Source organism: Molothrus aeneus, chromosome 2 (genome assembly GCF_037042795.1).
Source record: "Molothrus aeneus isolate 106 chromosome 2, BPBGC_Maene_1.0, whole genome shotgun sequence".
Taxonomy (NCBI): domain Eukaryota; kingdom Metazoa; phylum Chordata; class Aves; order Passeriformes; family Icteridae; genus Molothrus; species Molothrus aeneus.
In genome coordinates this window covers 28,161,097-28,179,322 of record NC_089647.1, presented here as the reverse complement: position 1 = coordinate 28,179,322, position 18,226 = coordinate 28,161,097, and the positions used below count along the sequence as shown (strand labels likewise).

The 18,226-nt window shown below is 40.7% G+C and overlaps 1 protein-coding gene across 1 annotated transcript in view; it reads left to right on the top strand.

The window, feature by feature from the left end:
- Positions 1 to 18,226, top strand: part of CLCN1 (chloride voltage-gated channel 1) — a 35,389-nt gene that overhangs the window by 5,262 nt on the left and 11,901 nt on the right. The window contains exons 2-10 of the mRNA XM_066572204.1: positions 1,224 to 1,377; positions 1,896 to 2,027; positions 3,504 to 3,632; positions 3,736 to 3,869; positions 4,615 to 4,692; positions 8,186 to 8,264; positions 11,014 to 11,139; positions 14,524 to 14,608; positions 17,047 to 17,148. Of these exons, the coding sequence (XP_066428301.1) occupies positions 1,224 to 1,377; positions 1,896 to 2,027; positions 3,504 to 3,632; positions 3,736 to 3,869; positions 4,615 to 4,692; positions 8,186 to 8,264; positions 11,014 to 11,139; positions 14,524 to 14,608; positions 17,047 to 17,148 (1,019 nt within the window). The remainder of the gene's footprint in view (positions 1 to 1,223; positions 1,378 to 1,895; positions 2,028 to 3,503; positions 3,633 to 3,735; positions 3,870 to 4,614; positions 4,693 to 8,185; positions 8,265 to 11,013; positions 11,140 to 14,523; positions 14,609 to 17,046; positions 17,149 to 18,226) is intronic.

The window sequence follows — 18,226 nt, the reverse complement described above, 5'->3', positions numbered from 1 at the left end:
AGGAGGCAAGAACTGTCAAATAGAAGTGTCTCCTAAGAGTGTGGTAGTGCTTTATCTCTGTCATATGTCCTGTCATTCTCCAGCTTAAGTGTCTGATTTTGCTGACCAAGACATGGCTCATTCTCCTCCTGCCTCTCAGAAAATCTTAGAGAAGCAGATGTTGTGCTGGGGAGGGAGCAAAGGGTCACCTTGTCACAGGTGGGAAGTGCATCAGGTGGTGACCTGGTCCAAAGTAAAGCCAAACCTGGTTCACTGAAGGACGTGCAAGGAGAAGAAGCTTATTCTCTGCTTCTCAAATGCACACCTTCCCCACCTATACTCTGAAAGAGTGAGGTGGGATAGCTGCTCTTGAGGGAATTTGGTAAACACAAGGCACGGTCAGGGTTCTTCAAGCTCCCTTAAGATGTTGACGAGACAGCACAACTGCCCAGTTTACTGTAGACCTGTGTAAGAAGTGTCCTTAGTGAGCACCTGCAGCTGATTGTGAACTGCATAAAACCAACTGCTTTTCAAGTTTAGTATCTGAAGAAACAGACTAGCTTAAGCAAATAGGAATTTCAGAGGAATTGGAGATACAGGAGCACTTAAAATGCTGATTTGGGTAAATAATGGTTGGAGGTGTGCAGCAGCTTGTGATATTTTTGACATGATGCTGCTTCTTTTCCTCCACAAGCAGCACCAGTGGCTGTGTGCCCTGTTAAGCATTCCTTGGCAGCAGGAGGAACAGATGCAGGACATTCCTGCAGCCTGTTTGAGAGTGTAATGCCTCTCAAAACCTTCAGAGATGTTTTACAGTGCTGCTGAAATCTATGAGACAGCCCTGAGGATGGCGGCCTCATGTGAACTACTTTGACCTTCTTTTGTACCTCCAGAAAGCTGTCTCTTAATGCTCAAATGCTGTCTCTTAATGTTCAATCTCTCAGCCATCTTTTCCCCCAGGACATTAGAAAATAATGAATATTCTGTGACCATATCTTGTACTCCCAAAAAGGGGGTGAAAAGGTTTTGGAGAGATTGGAAAGAAGAAACTAGAAAGAAAAAGAAGAGAAAATAAATGGGCTGCATCTGTCTGAGAGTTTCTATGTCTCAGTCTCCCTGCTTGGTACATGTGGGTCTGTACCTCAGGCTGTTGGTAGATCTGGCTTGTCATCCTTAATGCTATTTATGAAGGAGCATTTGCCTTGCCTTTTCCTGGTGATCCCTCTTGTTTTCTGCTCCTCTAGCTGTATGGCCGATACACAGACCGGATAACAGATAACATTTCAGACAAGGAAGCAGCAAAGCTACTGAAGAAACAGGCCCAAAGGAACAATGGAAGACCCCTGAAACGTGACAGTCAAGTACAGATCAAAGAAGAGCACTATTCCAAATGTCAAGGTAGGGACAATTCATGTTTCATTACCTATTACCAAATATTGGGTAGGCCAGCAAGAGAGATGGGATTTAAACAATTATGACTGGGGAGAAGCAGAGAGGGAAGGGAAAGGAATCGAATCTCATTGGGTTGAAAAACCTTTTCTACATGAGCTTTCATCCTAGAAAAGATGTTTGGAATATAAAAAAGCAATTCCAAGTAAATAATTTTTTCCATAACAGAGCTCTGTAATGGGAGGAAAAGGACTTTCTTGTATTAGACTTTTGCTGCCAGTGTACAAGATGTTAAATTCCACCCTGTGTGTCCTGTACATACCCCCCCCTCCTTTTTTTAAAATGTTTTTTAAACTACATTAGATGTTACAGAACTGTGTGAGAGAGGGATGGGTGTCAGTCCTTCAACCTGAAGCCCACGATGCCTCCAAATAAATCCTTGTTTTAGTCAGTTCTCGGCACAGGAGAGACAGACACAGCTTCATCTATGTTCACTCAGTTTTTCTGGTTCACTCTTCCCTCCACAGACTGTGCTAAACGCATCCAGAAATATGTCACCAAGAAGCTTGGAGAGGACTGGATTTTCTTGGTTCTGTTGGGTCTGGTCATGGCGTTGGTGAGCTGGGGAGTGGATTATGCCAGTGCAAAGACCGTACAGGGTGGGTCCCATTCAGGTGTTGCAAAAACAGCCAGTAAAGGATAGGAATGTGTTACAAAGCCCAGTGACCAGTGTTGCTCCTCCTTTGGCATCATTGTCCCATCCTCAACCCTCCCTGCTTGGGAAGTTTGAAATTCTGGCAACGTAGTAAAGGGTGGCGAGGGAGAGGTTCTTTAAAGGGATGGTAGGGCAAATTTTGGAAGTAAGTGGGCAGAAACAAGAGATGTGTATGATGAGTCAAAGACAAACAATTATTTTTAATCCCTTTTCTTTCTGCTCCGAAAGAAAAGGGAGCACAGGGAGGTGTTACTGTGGCCTTTCCTGTTCTACTGCTAACCTTTCTCCCCAAGAATATTAAGAACATGGGTGATGGGCGGAGGGGGCTCTTAGATGCCCTCCTGGCACTTTTTCTGCTTTTTACCTTGATTTTGTTCTTTCCAATTTTTACTTATACAGTGCCCTAATTTTTTTTTTTTTCCATCTGGGCATATAGTGCCCTCTCCTTTTGCCCTTTTCACAAAGATCTCCTATTCCCTGTCTTATATACCTTCCCTGCATTTTTCCTGTGGTCTGACTCCCTTTGCCATCAACAAAAATTACAAGATCTTTCAGCCCCCATCTCAGTGTGCACATACAAACACCTCACCCCCTGCACCATCCTGTTAACTGCACTGTTCCTTTGTCCTTACTCTCATGTTCCAGTCCTGACTGGCCCACACATACTCCAACCTTTTCCTCTTGGCTGCTGCAATTCCTCTAAGCTCCCAACATTTCTTCAGCTTGGTGTTCCTCCCTCCAGAGCTTCCCCATCTACCAGGTGACTGGTATAATCTACTCTGAGGGTTCCTGTTCTTTAAACTCCCTGCAGCTGAGTCCTTTGGGGTTCTTCTTCCTTTTCCCCTGCCAAGTCTCAGCCTCTGCTGAGCCTGTGTGGGGAGCCAGCTCAGGCAGAGAAGATGCAATTGCAGAGGAGCTGCAGTTCAATTTGGATTCTCAGCAGCTCAAGTTGTTGTACCTGGCTGAGCAACGGTAACACTGCTGTTCTAATAGCTGCTGGCACAGCTTCCATTCTGCTGCTCTAGAAGGGAAATCACAATCAGAGCTTATAAACTAGTTTTTTATGAAGGAATGGTTAGTGGACCGTGTTATTGTCCTTCAGAACCCACACAAGACCCTCAGACTGCCAAATGAAGGCACTGCACAGTGATTTGTTCTCACAGCTGTATGTAACATGCTTCTTTTTATGCCACACTTGTGCACAGGTATTAATAGTATTTTCTATCCATCTCTGAAGAATGCCTGCTTTATTGGGGAACTCATACTCAAAATAAGGCTTGTCTTAGAAAAGGATATGAGGGTACCATTTCTGATGGAGCTTTAGCATGGGCACATTTAGCAAGTGTGTGATTCTCTGATGTCCACCAGCCTGTTTGGAGCAGCTGTGGGTACTGATGGGTTCTCTGTTTGTGTGTTGCAGCCTACAAGTGGATTTATGGAGCACTGCACCCCAATGTCCCCCTGCAGTATGCCGTGTGGGTGGCTGTCCCGCTCGGCCTGATCCTGTTTGCAGCCAGCTTCTGCCACTTCGTGTCTCCACAGGCTGTTGGTGAGGGCAGAAGGCAGGGAAAGATCTGTTTCTGTCTGTCTCATTTTTCTTGTTCCATTTGTCAATGGGTTTTGTTCATCCCTGGCTCTGCTCTTGATTTCAGGGTCTGGGATCCCAGAGCTCAAGACCATTATGAGGGGAGTGGTCCTCAAGGAGTATCTCACTCTCAAAGCTTTTGTGGCCAAAGTTGTGGCCCTCACAGCTGGGCTTGGAAGTGGCATGCCTGTGGGGAAAGAGGTAAATATTGCTGATTGTGTGTGCAGCAGTGACCATGGTCTGGAAGGTGGGAGTTGTCTGTGAAAGAAGAATCTATAAATGTTTTCTTACTTTCACCACCATTCCTCTTCTCAAAGCTCTGCTCTTTCCAGCACCTATTTTTCACTGGCCATTTTCCTTCCACTTTCAAAGACATGATATAGGAAACATCAAAGAACACAAGTCAGGTAGTCTTTGTGAGGGAAAAAATTAAATGGAGATAAGAGAACTAAGGAAGATTGGAGAGTCTAAAGCACAAATCTTATGAGGATTGGCTGGGGGAAATGAGGTTGCTTAATCTGGAGGAAAGGAGCCTCAGGGGAGACCTGTAGCCAGGTGGGAACCAGTCAGTTCTCCTAGGTAACCAGTGACAAGACCAGAGGAAATGGCTTCAAGTTGCACCAGGCAAGGTTAAGATCGGGTATTAGGAAAAAATTCTTCAATGAGATGGTGGTCAGGCATTGAAAAGGCAAGTGATGGAATAAATATCCCAGGAAGAGTTCAAAAGGTGTTCAACTGGCTGTGGCAGTCGGGGACATGATTTCGTGGTGAACACAGTGATGCTGCATTAAAGGTTTGATTCAATAACTGGCTGCACTCATTTCCAACCTTGATGGTTGTATTACTGGCTGAGATGGCAGAGAAGCTATGAGGCCTGCAGTAGCTAAATGGTTGTCAGTTAGCAAAGGGCAACCCTCTCTGATTTTCTCCTCCTCTTCTCTTGCAGGGTCCTTTTGTACATATTGCCAGTATCTGTGCTGTGGTACTCAGCAAGTTCATGTCGATCTTCTGTGGGGTGTATGAGGTAAGGCACATATCTCTGCATACAGTTCTTCCACAGGCTGAGCTCCTGACACACCCAGGGTAGTATGGGTAGGCCATGGAAGACAGAGGAAATGCATAGATTGAAGTTTACTCTACTGCTTAGAGCAGTAAAATACAGGCTGAACAAAAGTAGTGCAAGGCCAGACATACAGGCCAAATAACTGTGCAGGACCACCAATGTTACCCAGAAATTACACAGAGACTGGTTAGGAGTATGTGTTTGACAAGTTTTCAATCTTGTGACTGATGCCTTTGCACTGTGATCATTGACTGTATAAAAAAGTAGCTGCAGACAAAGATCAATTTGTCTTTAAGCCAAATTTATACAGCATTGCTAATTATAGACACTGACACTGTCTCTGTGCTTCTGCTATCGCCAAACAGCCTCTGCAGGCTGATCACCATATTGACTAGTTGTATAAAAAAAATCTATTAACTGCACATATGGATAAATGTAGAAACTCCTTTATGTGCAGGCTCTTAGCAGAAAGTGACTGTGTAATACAGCTGGAGGTGCTGTTCTCCTTGAGTAGGTCCTGTCTGTGCACAAGGAGCAGATGTCACTGCTGGAGACCAGCTGACAGTACTAAAGACTGCACTAAAGTGTGTAGAGCCTGCTATTTGTAATAGCAGTGGCTGACTGTGCTGCTGGCTGTTGCTTCTTTTCATTGTTCTGGGTCCTAACCCCGTGGCTTTGCTCCCTCTAACCCCAGCATGCCCGTCTCTGGCTGCACTCCCTGTTCCAGAATGCGCATAGGCAGCTCGACCTCCTGGTGCCGGCTTGCGCAGTTGGAGTCGGATGTTGCTTCAAGGCTCCTCTTGGAGGCAAGTGTCTTCCTATATGTGACATTTCATGTACAGTTCCTTTGACCTCTTGCTGTGAGACTTCCTGCTCTCATGAAAGGTTCTCCACAGCTACCTCTCCACTGCAGCAACACGAGTTCTTGTTTTTCACACATAACTGGTGGCAGCGAAAGGAAGGGAAGGTTACAGGAAAAGGGACACCTATTTAAGTGCTGATTTCTAATGATGCAGCTTGTTCAGTCCCTGCCAGCCATTAACACTGCTCCACCTGAAGAGTACCAAGGGCAATCCAGAAAGTCAATAAGGATCGAGTAGAGAACAGAAGTAAAAAATAAAAGCCAACCTTGCAAGAAGCAACAGGCACAACTTGCAACGAGGGAAATTTTGACTCTGTTAAAGGAAATTATGTTATTTTCTCACAAAGATGGTCCAGCACTGGCATAGATGTTCAGAGTATCCAGGGAAATTCCACCCTTGGAAATGTGCAAGACTCACCCAGACAAGAACCTGACCTAGCCTTGGAATGAACAGAACTAACAGCTCTCTGAGCAGGGATACAACTCCAGTGGTCCCTTCACAACTTTCCATGATCCCACTTGGAGGAAAAATTTGGAAATTTATGTCTCCCCCATGCATTTGTACTACTCTTCTGATTCACTGAATTTCTTTAAACAGAAGCACATGTACAGAGGCCTCTTCCTAAAGCAGTGGAAACATATCAATAAATAATTTGTCTTTCATTTCACTTGCCCCTCTTCCCATGTGCTGCCCTGAACCTCTTTGCATGGTTATTGTGCCCAGAAGTATAAGGAGTTTTTAAATGCTATGGTTTTTTCGAAGATGGCTTTAGTTCTTCCATACACTACTTTCCTGTTAGTCTTCAAATGGATGAGTTAGCTGACAAATGCAACATGGTCTTGCATCAGCAGTAATACTGATCTTTACTCTGGCTGGCTATTAAAACAAAAAAAAAAAAATCAAGGAAGGAACATTGTTTGTCTAGCTACAGATCAGAAGTTCTTCAGTTGATAACTTGAGAAAAGATGCCAGAAAGAAAATCAGGCTAAGCAAGAGAGAGGCTGAGAACTGTGCATATGTGGGCAGTCCAGCAAGATGTAGACAGCCTGAGCTGAAGCCTGAGGCTTCAAGGCAAAATTTGTCAGTCTGCCAAAAGTCTTGAGAGAAAGCAGTTTCAGAACCAAGGATCAGACCTCAGTCAGGTGGAACCACTGGAAGTATACAGGAGAATGGTATCTGTCTTAACAGTAAAAAATAAAGCAAAAAAAACCCAACCCCCAAAAAAATCTCTGCAGAAGTCTAGAATTCCTGTTTCTTTCTTTGTACCTGGAATTAACATAATCTCAGAGACTCCAGAATGCATCATACCTAGGTGACTGGGAGGTGCTAGAGAAGAAAACAGAAGGCTAAACAGGGACTGATCTAACTGCTGCCTTTGGTAGATAAAGGAGATGTCAGACAAAATAGCCAAAGTCTTCTCAGAGGACAGTGAAAGGACAAAGAGACAGCAGGCACAACTTGCAACAAGAGAAATTTCACCTACACATGAAAAGAACTTCTCCCCTTATCCCAAAGGTGGTTCAGGGTGGCACAGGCGTCAAGAGATGCTGGGGAATCGCTGCCCTTGAAGGTGTTCAGGGCTACCCGAGCAGCCTCATCCTGAGCACCCTGATCCCATTACCCTTGATCTAACCTTGCAGTTAGCACAGTTCTGAACAGAGACATTGAGAGGCATTCAGAAACACAGGATTAAAACTTGCTGTGAGTCTGTGATAACATTGTATTATGGGAACAAACAAAAAGTTATCATGGTTTCTGTAGCTCTAGTTCCTCTTTTGGATTTACAGCAAATTGCCAAATGTAATTTCCATTACCTGGGAGTCATATAATCTTCACCTTGGTCCAGGATATACCTTGCACTTTCACTTCATATTGCCCTAATGTGTAACTTCTTGGTGTTGTTGCAGGTAAATACTACCCTGTGTATTAAGGAGGATGGATTTGAAAAGCCAGTTTAGCCCTTGACAAGCAAATGGTACCCAGTCTTTTAGAAAGACTCTCCCTTTTATACCTTCCAATTACTTTTTTTATTATTATGACCATTTTTGCCAGGAGAACACAATGCTTTACTGGGTGATCTGTCACCCACTCACCTACCCAGCATGCAAGAACCTTCAGCATCAGTCCACACTCTGCTCTGGACATGCATGTGCCTTGTGCACACTCAATCACAGGGTAGGTTTTTTGAGGCATTCTGTGGCACATATGCATCCTGAGATTCCCTGCCAAAGTAAAAGAGATGGAGTAAAACCTACTTATGGTCCTTCAACCCTCTGGAGGATTTTCCAGGAGATATTTCTTCCACAGTGACAGAAATGTGTATGTTTCAAAGGGAAGTGAGGTGCTGCCTTCTTCATGTTTCTCAAATGTGTGATTCCAGGTATATGCCTGTGCTGTGCCAGGTCTTGCCTTTTCAATATTTTGAAGCCATCCAGAAGGGAGAAGTAAGATAAACATAGCTATAACTCTGAGACTGGAGACAGAGCTGGGTGACATCATGCAGACATACCTGCCAATTTTGTTACTCACTCTCTGTTTTCTTTCCTTCTTTCTTCTGTTTGTCTGTCTCTCTTTGTCTCTTTCACCAGTAGCAGCCCTATTATTACACGGATGTCCTGACTGTGGGGTGTGCTGTGGGTGTTGGCTGCTGCTTTGGGACACCACTTGGAGGCAAGTGGCTGTTCTGTTTCCTTTTTCTCAGGTACCAAAATCCTCTCCCGCCTAGTCGTCTTCTCCTCTGCCCCTCTCCTGCACCACATTTTTGATGTGACATTTACTTTGGACAGAGACTCCTTTAGTGTTTCCAACCTCCCCAGCATCTCTGACAGTCTCTTTTCCACATGTTGTCCACTTTCTGGAGGCAAGAGGAGAAGGCTCTCTAGAGCAGTGGTCTCCAAATTGGGGTGTGCATATCCCAGGGGGTGCACAAGGTGATCTGCTGGGTGTGGGAAGGAAATGCCAGAATTTCTATTTTTTTAATATAATAAGTAAATAGATTAAACTTCACTAATATTAAGTATTTGTATTGGCAGTGGTGCCCTAATATGTCACATGGCCACTTGTCACATGCAGTGCATGAGGTGTAGAGTTGCTCCCAATGTGGGGGGTTGGCCATGGTGCCTTCAATAATTTATTTTCTTTCAGCATATTGCAATGAATTGCAATTGATGTGTGCCCACACTGGATTAAGTGGATTTATGGATTATATTATCTAGTGTTAACGAAACTAATCCTCACAAATTGGAAAAGTGGCTTTTAAAGGTTCCTGCAAAGAGGCTATGGATTGAAGATAATACTAATAATGTGAGCAAAGAGAAATGACAAGAAATGGCAGAACTGACACTTTTAGCACAGGCCCTTATTCAGTCCCATTATGAGGTACAAACAATGGCCAGCTAATCAGATCTGAGAGGAAGTCAGATAAAAGAAGATTAAAATTATCAAAGGTTATTTTAAATATGAATTTACAATCTGCTATTGTTAACGATGAACTTTACCCTGTGTGTGTGTTGTGCTTTGAGAAGTTAAGTAATGAGGGTATGAAGCCATCAGAATTACCAAGACATTTCAAATCTAGGCATCCAGAGCATGAAGACAAACCTCTAAAGTTTTTTCAGTGATGTTTCAAGCCGTGTGACATTCAATCCAATACTTCACAAAATTCCACCCAACCTAGTGACAAATGTGTAGAGAAACCTCCTTTGAGGTCTCTTGCTTCACAGCAAAAGAGAAAATGCCACATAGCACACGGGAAATGCTTGTTCTTCCTGCCATAAAACGTAAAAATGGCTGTGATCGTACACAGAAAGCAATAGGGCAGCAAGCTAAAATGTGTTCCTTTGTCAGTAAACACTGCTGAAAGATGCACAGCAGACATTGCTTAAGGTTTGGAGAAACAAGGGTCTGTACAAATTGCACAGTAGGAGAGGTTTCCTGTGCAGCTGGATTAGAGTACAGATGTTTCTAAAATGCCTCAGATGATGGTATTTTCCAGATTCTGTTTCAGTAATGAAATGCAGAACTTCTTTCTGTGAGACACTGAAAGGAATATCTACCACAGAAATTGTATTCCCAACAGTAAATGACTTCTTTAATAAAAACTGTTTCATGGAAGAGCTCTGCACATGTAACAGTTGGTGGAGCAGAATAAGAGAAGAATTGGGGGGGTAAGGTTACCTAGACACCACTATACATGGAATTCATGCACTGCAGTGTTCACAGATGAGCTATTGCAGCAAAGAAATGGGAGCCAGACATGCACAAAGTGCTGCAGGATGTTGTTGATGTGGTTCATTTAATAAAAACAAGACACTGAAAGAGTAGAATCTTTACAATACTTCATTACAAGATGGGAAATGACCATGAAAATCCTACAGGCATTTGCTGGTTATCTGATAGCAACCTTAGAGAAGAAGAGAATTTAAAGTCCAGTTGCATCTTTTTCTTTTACAAAAAGACATGCGTTCTGAATTTGCTGATCTTGTCTGTGATGACAAGTGTCTGTCAGTGGATTGCTACCTAGCAGTTATTTTTGAAAAAGTAAACATACTTAATGTACTTCAAGGTGAAAGTGATGTTCTAACAGTGGGTGAGAAACTGCTTTTCAAAAGAAATTTGTGGAGGTTTTGTGAATCTGTTGCCAAATACAATGTAAATGTCTCTAGCTACAAAAACTGTCACTTTATATATACTCAAAAAACTTGAAAACAGAAATTTCTGCCTTTTAAAAAATCTTCAAGATTATGATTTTCAGTGGGTTTTGAAGCCACTTGTTAAAAAAATAAAAATTCAACATCATCTGATTATTTTGCAACAACAAATGATTGACATCAGGGAGGATGAAAATTTACTACCCAAATTTTAATAAAAATCTTTGCATATGTGGTGGGTGGGATTGTAAAAATAGTATCATGACTTATCCAGCACAGCAAATGATACATTTCTTGCATTTGGATCTATGTGTTTTTGTGAGATATTCTTTTTAGACCAAGTATCAAAATAATTGAACATGGAACCAGATCTTTGAATCCCTTTGTTACAAAGTGTTAAACCCAGATTTTTGAAAATAAAGAATATTACTATTTTAGTGAGAACAAATTTTTTGTTCCATTAATAAATAAAACAAATTATTTTAAAATTATGTTTATTTCATCTTTATCTCATCCTTGCTTATTGTCTATTTTTGTGCATGTTTGATATTGTACACAATATTTTAGTACAGTAGTACATGTGCATTATTTTTAAATAAATAAATACACATATGGGGGGAGGGTACATGCTCAAAAACCTTTTATTGGCAGGGGTGCATGATGAAAGAAATGTGGAGACCACTGCTCTAGAGAGTTATTCAGAACCCTCTCTCATGCTTCTAGCATGACACTTGTTATTTTAACTTTACTCCCTTTCCAACTCTTTCTAGGGGTTCTTTTCAGCATCGAGGTCACCTCCACTTACTTTGCTGTGCGCAATTATTGGAGAGGCTTCTTTGCAGCCACCTTTAGTGCCTTCGTGTTCCGAGTCCTGGCTGTCTGGAACAAGGATGCAGGTAAGATAAGAGCCGTTCCTGCTCTCTTTGCACAGAAGTTGCTCTGTTAATGCATTATTTTCCATCTTTCTCAAAACCACAATGTTTTTATGATGTTTGAAGCTTCTGCCACAACACATGACTTCCAATGGCACAGAAGGAAGGAGAAAGGGAAGTGTCTTGCCATCTTGTCAGCTGTCTAGCCCAACCTATTCCTAGGAGAGCTGGGGTGTATCTAACTCATAAATTACAGAATATGAGTCCTCAGCAAGCAAAAGACCCCCTGAGGTGGGATTTTTTTTGCCTCTACTCAGAACAGCATCCAGGCTGCAACACAGAGATATCCTGCCCCACAGGATGTAATCCTTGCTGGAAAACTCATGGCCTGCTTTGGTCATCTGTTGACTAAAAACAGATAATCGAGAAAATTGAGATGATTGAATGATTAGGAGAGTATAGGATTGGTAGAATCTGACTGAAGGTCCTGAAAAAATAGTGTCTCAAATAACTGAAAAGCATGAGAGTGACATTTGTTGCAGACAGAAATTGCACAAGTCAGGCTTGTTCAGGAGAGCATCTCAACCACTGTGGGAATAGAGTTTTAGTGCAGAAGGCTGCCATTTCTATGTAAACTTCTTCCTTATAGTGCCTTCATCTTTCATTCTTACAATTACATCTATTTTATTGAGCTCCATGTGGGCAGTTTATTTATTTATAACTGCTACAACATGTCTCTCTTGACTTCAGAGGGCTGGATTTTTTGGGGGTTTGAATATTCTCTGAAATATAGAAAATGACTACACTTTCTACCTGAATGTAGAAAGTGACTACATTGTTCTTTGTACAGCACTGCCTAAAAGTCAGCTGTATTTAACCATTGGGTCTGTCACAAAAAAAACAGAACCCCTATCTTTCTGTTCTTTCCAGAGAAAAATATAAGAAACTCAAAGACAGATAACAAGAGATAATTTCCTGTCCTTCACTTTGTCTTTTCTGATTCCCTTCTTGGTCTCTCAAATCACTAGAAATTAGCTTAATCCTGAATCATCTTGACTCCTGTCCCTTCTTCAAAATCATCCAGACAGCTTTAATACCCATATTAATGGCTCCTTAAGTTCTTCTTCATTGACTGTCTAGGTTAAAAAGTTCCATGATTCAACTGGCTATGAAAAATCATTCCTTTTCGCAGTTCTGCATTTTCTTTGTGTTGTCAGTCTGCTTGTCCTTGTATTAAGGAACTAGGAACTTCTATCTAGCTAAGTCATTCATTATTTTATGATCTTTTATCATATCTGCTCTAACTTGCCTTTCATGTCTTTTCTTGCTCATTTATTTCCCTTCAAAAGTTACACACCCAGTCTTTTCAGTCTCTGTTCATGTTTTATTATGCTTGCTACCAGGAAGAATGAGGTAGGGAAGTGATCACATCAGAATGACACATGCAAGTAAGTTGTGTAGCATCTCACCAAAATTCTTTTATTTCTTAGACCCACAGAATCTTTGCTAGATTCGTGATACTCATGGCTTTGTTGGCTAGCCTTACACCGTTATCTGTACTTTCCAAATAACTTCTGGTTATTTGTCAACCACTCTGGTTGGCTGCTGAAGCTTGAGTTCCTCTTTGCAAGTCATGGAAGGCTGGAGTTCTGCAATTTGCAGGATTTCTGTTTTACCATGTCCCCAGCTTTCATCTTACTTGCCATAGGATTTCATGCCTTGCCTTCCTTCTGCTCCTTCTGGTTCCTTCTGTACATGGCTCAGTGTTATCTTAAAGTTCAAATCTATTTTTAATTAAATGTTCACATTAACTACTCTCCCATTCCTTTTTACTTCTAGCCTTGTAAGAATTGGACAGATACTCTAAAGTAGTACATTTGGTAGCCAATGGAGAAAAAAGGGCTTAGACATTTAGTTTCAGGATGGCTTAGTCACTCAGGAAAGAGGATGTAGACAGGTGGGATGAATCTCTCTGTGGAAATCTCTTTCTCACCTGTGGGAGTAGAGATGCAACTAAGAAAGTCTAGAAACAGACTAAATGCTGTGCCTGTTTTCCTTTCCTCTGGTCATCTTTGCCATTCTGTAGCAAAACTCTTTGAAAATGAGTTCACTATACTTTTTAATGCTCTGCCATTTAGTGGCATGGACTATTTCCTAAAACTGAATTGAGATGATCGCTTTCTTGGGCTGATCTAACAAAAGAGAGGGCACCCTGCTTTTCACCATCTTCCATCCCTGAGTGTTCTTCTAACCCTCACTGGTGCCACCTGGGTCTGTTGTTCCCCTCGATTCAGCTCACTTCCTTGGCAAAGGAGTAATCCAGGGAAAGAGCAGATAGGTTTTCTGGCAGGTTTTAATGAGGCAAAGGAGCTCACAGAAGGCTGTGATGTGTCAGAGTGGGCCCAATGGGAGAGGGGAACAATAGTACAGCCAGGAGGAAAGGAGCAGGGGGAAGAGACAAGGGAGCAAGATCTTCCCAATTTGGATAGTAGAATACAGTTTTAGGCTTAGCTATCTTAGGTAACATAATCCACTGAGACCTCATTTAATTAATACTCTAAACCTAGTTCTGTCTGACCAAATAAAAAGTACTTAATTCTTCCTGTTATTATCATATGCTAGATTTTCACTGCTTCTTTTATTTCCTCATTGAACAAGTAATTCCTTCATCCAGGACAAGTGGGGATTTATAGCCCTCCTCATTCAGCTGCACTTCCACTCTGTATTAAATTGCTGATTTATCCTTCACCTGTTGGCACACAGATGTTTATTGTTTCCCCATAATACTGCACCTCCAGAAAAAAGCAGCTCAGGTTTGAACATTGCATTGTAGCAGAGCAGCACTACCAGGAGGGGTGAGCTGGAGAACATGGGGCTTAGCTGATCTTTTACATCTCTGATTTCTAAGCTTTTCATTTTTAAGTTTTGGTACCAGTCAAAAATTTTGAAGCTGTAACTTCAGTGAATATCTGAGTTTTGTTTCTGGAAGGCAATCCCAACTGTAAGAAGTGATACAGCTTCCTCAGCTATGCAGGCACTGCCTGCCTCAGCAAAGAGACCTCTCAGTCAGTAAGGATACCAGGAAGAGCTTTTTTTTCCTGTAGTGGATGGATGGTAGGAGACAATAAAGAAAAGAAAACCCTGTAAAAATCAGGGATTGTTGCTAAAAATAATGCATACATTCTCTGAAAGCAAACCTAGACCATCTAGAGTGCTAGGGCTGCAAGTGCTCAGAAATAGAACCTACTAAATCAGAGCAGTCTGCCAATCTGTAATAATGTATATAAACACAGGAAAATCGCACAGGAGCATGTATAAACAAGTTTCCTTGTCCCTACCCTAGCTTTTATTGCGTTTAACTTCTCACTTCATTATTTTCTTTCCTCCTCTACCTTTCTTCTCTCACAGTTACCATCACAGCCCTGTTCAGAACAAACTTCCGCATGGATTTCCCCTTTGACCTGCAAGAGCTGCCAGCATTTGCTATAATAGGGTGAGTTCCCAGGAAACTGTTACCTTGCTCTACAAAGGTTAGAATATGATCTGTGTTAGGAATTCTTCTGCCAAAAAGTTACAAACATCACTTTTAGTCACTTTTGTTGTGGCAAATAAGGCTTCTATTTGTTGGAATTCTTCCTTCAGAAATGGTGCCCATGTATCACAATTGCTAAGGAAAGAAAGATGGGTATTATTAAAGTGTTTTTTATTTCCTTTCCATGTATCTTTTCCAGAAATTAAGCTTGGAGGTAAAAAAGAAAAAGAAAAAAAGTAAGTCTAACTTGGTCAAAATTCTGGAAATAAATTTACTGAATGGCCCTTTAACTGTTTTCATATTATCCCCAAATGAACTGATCCAACAAGTATGGCCATTTCACATGACAAAGATGAAACAAAAGGTTTAATCTGAAGTTTCCTTTCCACAAGCTCAGACTGATTATCCTTTTTGAGAGAGGTTGGTACACCTGGCATGGTGACAAGGGTGATCAACAGTAATTGGATTCAGTGAGAATAATTTGGTTAATTTGGAGGAAATGAAAGAATAAGCTTAAGAAAAATGAAAATTGGGAAATACTAGAGAAAAGATGAATTTGGAATTGCTGTGGGCAAAAATCTGTGGTTAGAGCTTGAGGGAGGCTCCGGGGAAATCAGAGCAGTAATGAAAGGAATACACTGTAGGAACAAACGCCTGTTCTGGTGTTGTGAACATATTCTCTTGCAAGACCTCCATCCAAGACTAGAAATTTGAGGTTTGAGGTTTTCCAGCCTATTTTAGTAGGCTGCTCTCCTACTAATTTACTTGAATATGAAATCAAGTGGGTTTTTTAAAGACATCAGCTATATTGAAAAATCTGTGAATACATAGGAGCTTTTGCTAGCAACATGTATTCACTTTGTTCTTCCCCTTAAACAGACTTGCCTAATGAACTTGGAGGAATCTACTGGTTTAGATTGGCAAGGAAAAACATAATTCTTGTGGTTTTACAGCTGGTTGTTAGAATACAAAACTTCTTGTCACTATGTTTTGGACAGAGTTGACAGAGCTGGCTTTTTTCAGCATTGCACATAAGCTAGGAAATAAATATATGACAAGTTCAAAATGCTTTCAAATGCCTGGGTGTCCAGCGTGGTCTCTAAAATAAAAAACAACCCCAAAGGCTTGGATAGTCTTGGATAAAGTCTACCAACTTGGAATGCTCCAAATTCTCTCAAGTCTCAAAGTTGAACATTCTTTCTACCCAACATATTTCTTCACTTTCAGGTGGGACAAGCACTATCAGTGGGTAGATCTTGTTTTTCTGTGTCACCAAATGTTAATTTGCATAATCTGTACAGAAGGAGCACTTCCTGTTTATTGATAAAATGATAGACAGGAATGGAGAGACCTATATTTTAATATAAAATATTATAGAGCAATTCAGTTGAATGTGCAGTCTTTAGGCTTATATTGCCTAAGGGACTGGTCTATTTTAAACACTGTTTTAATCAGTGCTGGCTTAAAATATTGAAGAGTAATTCATTGAACATGTTTGTCTGTGAAAAGATTTATATTTAGTTTAAATGTGTTTCTCTGCAATTTTTAAATGATAAAGCAGGATTATTTTCAACGTACAATGTTCTAAGTATACTAAATAATTCATTGAATGAGATTTGGCAAAAGCATGCATAACATATAACAAAGCAGAAGTCCATTAATTTTAGAAATTAATAGAATGAAAATATTAACTGTTTACCCTCAGTATTATGTGGATGATTGCTTGCCACCTAAAATAAAGCTGCCCCTTACCAATTCTAAATGCAGTCTTTTTTCATTCTTCCTTTTCTTTTCATGTTCAAGTATTAGGTCCTATTTATCCAAGTCTCATTAAGCTCCAGAGCCTTAGGATCACACCAATTCTTAGACAACTACACTTTTTTTCTTACTTTATTAAAATCAGGAGCATAAGCCTAAGTTATTAGGATCATAGAGATGATATACTTTGCTTTAGGCACAAGAGTTCCTATCACTATTAGTAATTGTTGTAGGTGTATAATTTTACTGAATCAGACTCAAAACTCCCCTCATTTTTACTATTTTCTGTTCCAACCTGATGTTTAAATTCTGACAATATTGCTCTTCGCCCCGTTGCTCTTCATGAGCCCCCACTGAGAACTGTCAGTCTCTTTTTATAAAGTATTTTATAGATTTTCCCCTGTTAGCAAGAGAGAATTGGTAAAATGGTAGTATGCATGACAAAGGTCCAAGATAATTTCTCCTCTTTCATCAGGGAGTTAATATCTTCAAATGAGCTGCTGCAGGAGTAACCCTCCAGCTGACATTCAAAAGACTACACGAGCAGCTAAAGATTAAACCACTTAAACTCATTTTCTTGGTTGATGGTTTGTGTATTATCTGGTTTTTGGCATGATTTTGTTTCTTTTTCTCCATTTTAGCATATGTTCTGGATTCCTTGGAGCCTTTTTTGTTTATCTCAACCGCCAAGTGGTCCTGGGCATCCGACGTCATAAAGCCCTGAGCCAATTTCTCACCAAATAGTGAGTACTTGTGAAGATATTCTCTTTAGTGACCAGATTCTTACACCCTACTGGTATTGGATAGTAGCAAATGCTTTCTGGAAGACAGCAGACCTATTTTATGTGTAAGATGAAAAATATGAGAAACTGCTCCTGTATGAGAGAAAGATCTCTGCAAACATCAAGAGAATTTTTCCTGCACTGGATTTTCCTTTTGCTCAGCCTCCATAGTTTCAAATATCTTCTTGATTTGGAAGGGAGGGTCTGCAATATTTGTTAAGAGGATAAGGCAAACTATTCATTGGACAGAAAATATTTTTAATTAGAAAGTCAATGATCATGCTTTTTAAAATCATGCTGTTTCTGGTTTGTTTGGGATTTTTAGGATCTGTGAAAAATTCAACATTATTTATATTTTAGGAAAATTAAACACAACTGAAATCTAACTATGTTTTTAAAATATGTAATTTCGTTTTTAATCAAAGTGTTGGCATAAATGTAAGGAATGTGCTCCATTCTTATCAAGCAAAAGCTGAAACTGATAGTAACCAAATGGTGTGGAATGCAGCATGGAAGAGAAATGAAAAAATGAAATAAAAGTCTTGACAATAAAGTTTTTACAGGACACTTGAAGATACTGTTTTCCCCTCTCTAACAGAGTCCTAACCTCCAAAGTTCATAAATTGAACAAGATAAGAAATGGTGGCTAGCTGTAAATGTCTTCAGTCTCTTTACAGAAAACGATCTGATACTATGAGAATTTTTGAAGTTGAGAGGCATGGAGGACTTTATTTCTTTTCCACTCACAGGCCTGACCAGAAGAAAACCACTAAATAAACAGAAGTTCAAATTAGCTTACTTTCTTACATGGAAGGAAAAATGTCTTTCCTCATCATGTAGCCTTACCCACAAACAGCTGCAGGGCTATCAAATCAAGTTAATACAGAAATAGAGCAAAGCCTGAAAAGTGGGAATTACTTTTCACTGATTTCTCAAAATTTTTTAGGTCCTTAGACTGAATCAAATTAAAGGTTATATTTTGTCTTCCCAAATCTCAGCCAATGCTTCCTGTAGGAAACAGTAACTTGCCAAGGGACAC